Source organism: Fulmarus glacialis, unplaced genomic scaffold (assembly GCF_000690835.1).
Source record: "Fulmarus glacialis isolate BGI_N327 unplaced genomic scaffold, ASM69083v1 scaffold10541, whole genome shotgun sequence".
Taxonomy (NCBI): Eukaryota; Metazoa; Chordata; class Aves; order Procellariiformes; family Procellariidae; genus Fulmarus; species Fulmarus glacialis.
The window spans coordinates 1-7,721 of NW_009190872.1; the positions used below are offsets into that span (position 1 = coordinate 1).

Genomic DNA, 7,721 nt, shown 5'->3' on the forward strand with positions numbered 1-7,721 from the left:
ATTTCTATATAGAAGGCCAGGTTTTACTTCAGTAACACTTCAGTCAACTGAGCCGTTATGATCCATTTTTATGGAACTAAGAGAAAAATATTGATTCAAAATACTTAGGGTGGCAGTATAATAGTGTAATTATGTGGGAAGAATAATATACAAATTGTAATAGGGACTGTTATTGCAGGGGACTACAATAATTAAAAAAAGAGTAGTGTTAATTTGTGTACTAAGAAGTTCTGTTTCTCTGGCACAAAAAGTAGATGCCACGAAATTCTGGGTTCTTATCAAAAGAGAAGATCAAAGTTCAACCTATCTCTTCAAAGTGTTTGGTTTTGATAGATAAATATTTTTATTCACTAGGGATCTTAAGAAACTTTTCCTTAGGCTCAGGGTTTTTTTAGCCTTATGCTCTGAAATAGGAGAAGGTGAAACAGTACTGTTAGATGCAGTGCTTTAGCAGAAAATCACACAGATAAACGTTTTATTTATTGTCACAGATAATTAAACTTCTTAGCTATTTCTGTTTAATAGTGTGTTTAATTCTTTTGCACTAACAATAAGAAAGCTACTTGTAGAGTATAAGTAGTACTCAGCAAGTCCAGTCTTGCATCTTTCCAGAGTGCTTTGCTCCATCAGGGCCTGATAGTTTATCTTTTATGGATGACACATAATGTATGAAGTTATTAGAAATACCTAATTTGTAAATTGAAAACTATCTAAAATATGTATTTTTATATAAAACCTTTAATAGTCATTATTTTGAACAGTAATACTCTCTTTTTTTTAATAAGTGATAATTTTCTTTTTCATTTGGAGTAATTCGTTACCTTCCAACAAAAAAAGTGCTATGCGCCATATAATAAGTCTTATTTTATTTAGCAGGTGTGATATGATCTGTAACCCTTGCCTAAGAGCCAACACCATTTCATCCAGCACTTACATAATGTAATGTTGTTGCAGCAGTACCCTTCTGTGTTGAAGTATCATGCTGTCTTTATATTTGTCCAAAATGTTGGTTTTTCACATTATTTTAATTCTGCTGTTCTCTAAGTCAGCTCTGAGAAAGGGTGGTAGGATTATATGTCAAAGGTAGGTCTGTAGGTTCATATCTTGTCCATGAATATTGTACCAGGGAGGATAGAGCACTCAATTTCTAGTAATGTATTAAAAATCTAAGAGATGAAGTTTTCATTTAGAACTCCTGACTTCTGTTCTCTCCCAAAATATTTAGGTTTTTGAAATCTTGTCCTTAAATCATTTTGAAATATCCTTATATGCAAATCAGTACGATAATCTCCTATCTGCAGTCCAAATTACAGGACCATTAGGATCTATGTCCCTGAAACCATAATCAGGCAGCCTTCCATGGCACTTCAGACTAACTGAAATGTTTCCTGTGGCATCTCCCAGGTGCCTGATTCACTTGTCACTCTTCATCTGTAGAGTGTACAGTAGGGTTGTGAGCTGGCAGCTTCGCATAGTGGAGAATTTGAGTGATTTGCGGCTGTCCTAAACTAGGATGCTGTGGCTAGCTAGGATGCTCTCAGTCTAAATAAGCACCCATCTCCAGTCGGCTGTTAATTTTGCCTTTTGTAAATTCTCCCCAAAAGCTACAAAACCATTTCATTTACCTCGCCTAGTAGGAATATTGCTGTTTTTTATAGATCCACCAAAAGACAATGGAGGAGCAGCAATAAATACATATGTTGTGGAAATGTCTGAAGGTTTAAATGGTAAGTATTAGGAGCATATGTTGGCATTCAGCTGTGTTCTTTTTTTCTGCATGTGTGCACCTGTGGGAAGAGTAAAATGTGTGTTATGATAGGGAAAGTTATTACAAGGGACTGCCATTGAAAAAATAGGGATGTTGATGCTTGTATACAAGAGGTTCTTTTTCTCTGGGTTAGAAAGAAGATGCCATAAAACTGTGTCAAAAGAGATGCTCCGTATTTAACTTATTAATTAGGTGTATTCTGTTTTGGAAATGAAATTACACATTTCTGACATTTTAGAGCAGGAAGACAGGGCCACATAGCTTTGTTGGATGTGTGACAGATGAAGGAAAAACTAGTGCTCCATTTATCACTGTTGAAGGAGAACAGTGATGCAGTTGGGATAACTGTTTCTGCTATTTGCTTTTCTGTTCTTTCATACAGAAGGGAAATTAACAATATTTCTAAACTGGACATAAAGCTATCCAGCTAAATTATTTTAAAATCTAGACCTCTTAAGTAACCTCATTAAATTCAGAAACACAGTCACACTGAGTGTCCTAGTTTTGGCTGGGACAGAGTTAGATTTCTTCCTAGTGCTGTGTTTTGGATTTAGTATGAGAAGAATGTTGATAACACAGTGATGTTTTTAGTTGTTGCTAAGTACCCTATAGTCAAGGACTTTCAGCTTCCATGCTCTGCCAAGTGCACAAGAGGCTGGGAGGGAGCATAGCCAGGACAGCTAGCCCAGCTGGCCAACGGGGTATTCCGTGCCATGTGACGTCGTGCTCAGTATATGAATGGTAGGCATGTTCCAGGAAGTAGTGATCGCTACTTGGTTATCAGTCAGTGCGGGTGGTAAGCAATTGCATTGTGCATCACTCATTTTGTATATTCTATCATTATTAGTGGTGGTGTTGTTATTATTATTATTTTCCCTTCCTTTTCTGTTCTGTTAAACTGTCTTTATCTCAACCCACGAGTTTTCTCACTCTTACCCTTCCGATTCTCTCCCCATCCCACTGAGCGTGGTGGGGAGTGAGTGAGCGGCTGTGTGGTGCTTGGTTGCCAGCTGGGATTAAACCATGACACTGAGAATGAAAGTTTATACTTCTACAGTGCTGTGTGAGATTAAGACAGCACACTGTCCCCAGATTGTAATGGCAGCCCTATCAGGGGTCTCAGCTGTGGTTCTTTTGATACTTAGTCTATCACTTTCCTTATTCCATCGCATGTCCACATTAAGTCACTTTTGGAATGATTTACCCGAGCCTTTCATGCAGATTTAGTGAGCTGTGCACTATGTTTCATTCCCAGTCCTCTAAATTCTGTGATGTATTGAGTTGTTGAAGATTTAATTAAAAGTCCCCAGGTTCCCTGCTTAATCTCTTAAAAAGAAAGAGAATGCTAAAGAGTTTCTGATTTAAGAATCTGGCTGAATAGCAAAGAATGAAATCAGTATTTCAGATAGTGCTGGGCCATTCAGGAATACAGGAACAAGCTTTATCAATTGTAAACTGTAGTTACAGTCTGCAAAATGAATGTTGTAATTAAAAGTTTGTTTTCCATGGAAAATTTTGGTTTTGTATGTTCCCTATTTATTTGGTTATGATGTTTGAATGTGCTTGCTGGCCCAGTAATAACTACTTCATTAAAAGTAAATTCTCTCCTAGTTAATGTGAATACCAAATAAGGAAGATATTTCACTTCAACAGACCTACACAAATTTACCTACGAAACTATCTTTATGAAGTTATTGGATCTTTTTCCAGGAAACTCAAAGCAAGCCTTACATTTTTTTGATAAGCATCAGGCACACACTTCTTTAGTGAAGCCTAGGATACCAGTGTAGGTTGGTACTGAAATGTGGCAAATTACACCTTGGTTCATTGCACACTTATTCCTAACCTTTCAGGAAACAAATGGGACACAATATACAGTGGAGCTGCTAGGGAACATGTGTGTGACCGACTAAATCCTGGCTGTTCCTATCGCTTACGTGTATATTGCATTGGGGAAGGAGGACAAAGCATGGTAATATGAGCTAATATTTTTATTAAATAAAATTTCTCTCTCTTTAAGAAAATCTGGTCCAGTAGTTAATAAGCAAATATTATACAGAAGTGCCTAACAAAATAGCCGTAATTAGTACCTCAGAAAAGTTCCAGTATTGATGCACAGTGTTTCAAGTTTCTTCCCATTTCTTAAAGAAATAAATGTGAGTATTCTTTTCTGACACTGTATTTTCTTTAAAGTGCTTTTTCTTATTTACAGAAACAGATACTATGTCTTTTCCTGTGTGATACATTGATAGAATGTCATTTCTTAAGGTCTAACCCAAGACAGGAATGTAAATTTAAATGTTTACCATGTGGTCAGTGGAGTACCCTGTCTGAGCAGCCAAGTCAGCCCAGCAGGCAGGGGAGGACAGAGTGTTTCCTCAGGCTTTACAGGGTTGTGCTCCGTAGTCTCTTCCTATGCTGTCTCAGCCACAATCAAAATGTTTACATTGCCCTACTTTTCAGTATTCCCAAACAATTTGGTGTGCCGTACTATGCTCTCTCATATATACACATTACATACACCACACTTGCACTGTCACTTCTGTGACTGTAGTTCAGCCTCCAGTGCCAAAATGTCAAGCTGATCTCCTGAAAATCTTAAAGCCTTGCATTCTTGGTGTTTGCCATTTCTTTCTCAGCCCCCCTTTACTATATGAAATTCATGTGTTCTTCCTCCACATAGAAGTCTCCTGCAAAGATAGCCTTGCCCACAGACACCTTGTCTTAAGAATGAACCTGGACTCCTTCAGTGCTGGCTCAGCTGCAATGCTTTCCCTCTCACCATAGCTCAGCTTGCTGTTGTACAGGGGAAGGGGGAAGGCAGTATACTTCCCAGTCACCTGACCACAGGTGCATGTATGTCTTTGGAGACTTTTGCTCTGCCAACCTCCTTCGCCACAGCCCAACCCCATTAGTCTCGAATAAACATTATTTGAGTACCAAAGAGAAAATAACTCTCAGAAAGTCCTGATACTTTCTGAAGGTATCAGAAATCAACAGAAGAATAGTAAAGAAAGATGTAATTAAACTTTTCTGTAGCTTGTCATAGACATATGCCTCCTGAGAAACATTCTGCTTTCTAAGTAACATCAGTTGTTCAGTGCAATGATACATTTCAAAGGAACTGAAAAGCAGCAGAGCTTCCAACCCACTCTTTCTGGAACATATGTAGAAAGAAGTTATGAAATGAGACTCTAAGATGCATCTCTCTTGTAAACTAAAAGGCTTACCAACTTCATATTTGTTCTGTATCACACTGAAGCTAATAACCCCGCATTGTCTCTGACTCATTTATGTCTGCATCCAGAATAGTCAATGCCATCTGCTGGGTGTTGTTATGCTATGTAGTTTTGCACGCACTTCAGATCAGAGGTGGAAGTTGCACATTAAGTATTACTAAGCAATGAAAAAGTTGAAATCTCAATTTTTTTGATCTCTTCTGATTGACCTTTCTGCTCACTTTTGCTTTCTGAGAGGTTCTTGCACAGAAAGTATACATCCCTCAGAGTAAGGTTTTAGAAATCATTAAACTGTAGTTTGATGGAAAAGAGAATGAGTTTACATTGAACAAGTCATATTTCAAGCATCTATACTAGGTTTGTACTGATAATTAACCACTGTTTTTAATTTTACCCCTTGCATGTGTACCAAAACAGAAAAACGAAAGTTAATTTTTGCATATTTTGTGATTACTGTAGCATGTTTTATATAGATACGAGAAATACATACCAGATCACTTAAGCATCTTCATGTATTTGGAGATGTAGTTCAAAAAATGGAAGATCCTGTTTCTGACTCAAGTATTTGCCTTTATTTGTGGCATAATTGATAGTGCTTGTTTTGGCCTAGATGACTTACTTAATCTATCTTTCCTTTGTAGGCATCTGATTCTTTACTGGTGCAGACACCAGCAGTGGTTCCTGGTCCATGCCAACCTCCAAGGCTACAGGGTAGACCAAGAGCAAGAGAAATTCAGCTGCGCTGGGGTAACTATTAAAACTATTAGTGAGTGTAAGGGATCCAAATGTGGTATGTGTTAAAATTAAATAAGCTTTTCTTTCTTTCTTATTTTTAGGACCACCTCAGGTAGACGGTGGTTCACCCATTACCTGTTATGGTCTGGAAATGTTTCAGACAGAAACCGATGAACACAGAGAGGTTTACCAAGGCTCTGATGTTGAATGCACAGTAGGCAGCCTTCTTCCAGGGAGGATGTACAACTTCAGACTGCGAGCAGCTAACAAGGCTGGGGTAAGGAGGCAGTCTGAAATGCAATTAGTTCCAGAGACTGCAATCACTATTAAGGATTTTCTCTTTTAAAAGAAGCATTTAACAGTAATTTTAAAATGAGGATTTCCTAATGCAGAGTCATTTGATTCACATAGCTTATTGTTGTGTGGGAACACGCAGTTAAACATCAGCTTATAATAAAGGGGGTTTTAGATGAAGGGAAGAGAAAACAGCTAATTATGCCTTATATCTGAATAATAGCATTGGGAAATGGTTAGGAAATGCTAAGTATTTTATCACAGCATTGTTGCAACTTTAATATTCTCATGTGAAGTAAGGTAGTAAATTATTTTCTGTATACATCTTTGTAAATTGATTGACCTTTATTTTTACAGCTGTTAGGTGTTCTAGAACATAATAATTAGCATTTCCTGACTCTCTCCTTTTTATATTTAGTTTAACTTCTGAGTACAGATTCTATCAGATACAAGAATATTTTCTCTATTTGGAGTATTAAATGTGTTTAAATCAATTGTTGCTGTAGAACATGCTTTATTTAATTATGTATCCAAAGTCCTGATTTAAAGACAGAGGGGCAGGGCTGCTTGCATTTGTACAACAACATTCTCTTCATAAAACTAGCAGGCTAGTTGATACTGTTTGTGGAGATGTCTGCAGCTTAAGGCTTTAAAGCACTGACCTAACTTTTTATCTGCCCCCCACAAAGAGTGGTTTATAGCTCAAGCATTTTTTGAATCCTTTATTTCTTTTAGATAGATACAAATAGGCAATTACAAATTGTGTTACATTACAGTGCAGCCATCATATGTAACTTCAAAATAAAGATTTAGATAGTACTTGTTTTGCCTGAGAGTTTGAAGTGTCAAATTTATTCTGATTGCATTTGCTATAAAGAAGAAGAGTCTTGCAGCTCTTCTGGAGAATAGTCAGATACTGAAATAAATCCTGAATCCACAGTCCACAAAGATTTATTTTATAAGCAAGAAATACAAAGTTTCAGGCTGCTATTATATGTCTCTATTATGGTAAAATGTTATTTATAAAGTAGTAATTTTATTTTTACAATTTAGTTGTATCAACTCCCTTTTTAATAGTTTGGACCTTACTCGGAAAAATGTGAAATAACTACAGCACCTGGACCACCAGATCAGTGCAAGCCCCCTCAAGTGGCATGCAGATCTGCTGCATGTGCTCAGGTGTCATGGGAGGTAAGAATGCCATGCTTAAGACTGTATTGTAATCACATTTTTAAACATACTTACCTGATTATCCAATACTTCGTAGGTAAAACCTTAAAGTCATTCATCATACCAATATGTGACAGCTGTAAGTTGGCAGCCTGCAGGTACTTGAGATCTTAATTTGTTCCTTCATTTAAGAATTTAAGAGTTTTGCCACAACTGCTGCACTGCATTCCTGAGTGATGCAGGCTCTTCTTAAAATTTTTCTTTAATGTAGTTATCTTTCCTCAGAGCGAATATATCCATATAATACAATAGATTATTGTGCATTTGCTGTTTTTATAACCTGATTTAATTTTATATAATTACATCAGTAATAATGTAGCAAAAGCATCACAGACTTCCTAGAAATCCGTAGTATTTAGATACCTGTTTGAAAAATGCAATAGATAAAAATTAATCTTGTAAAAAGGAAGATTCTATCTGGGAATACTGTTTACAGTATTTAGTTATTTTATTTA

General features: G+C 36.8%; 1 protein-coding gene across 1 annotated transcript in view; it reads left to right on the top strand.

Moving 5' to 3' along the window:
• Window positions 1-1,604: 1,604 nt before the first annotated feature.
• Window positions 1,605-7,721, top strand: part of LOC104083097 (fibronectin type-III domain-containing protein 3a) — a gene marked incomplete at its 5' end in the record, with an annotated part of 16,584 nt that continues 10,467 nt past the window's right edge. The window contains 5 exons of the mRNA XM_009586467.1: window positions 1,605-1,727; window positions 3,622-3,740; window positions 5,649-5,754; window positions 5,844-6,019; window positions 7,114-7,227. Coding sequence (XP_009584762.1) covers window positions 1,605-1,727; window positions 3,622-3,740; window positions 5,649-5,754; window positions 5,844-6,019; window positions 7,114-7,227 — 638 coding nt within the window. The remainder of the gene's footprint in view (window positions 1,728-3,621; window positions 3,741-5,648; window positions 5,755-5,843; window positions 6,020-7,113; window positions 7,228-7,721) is intronic.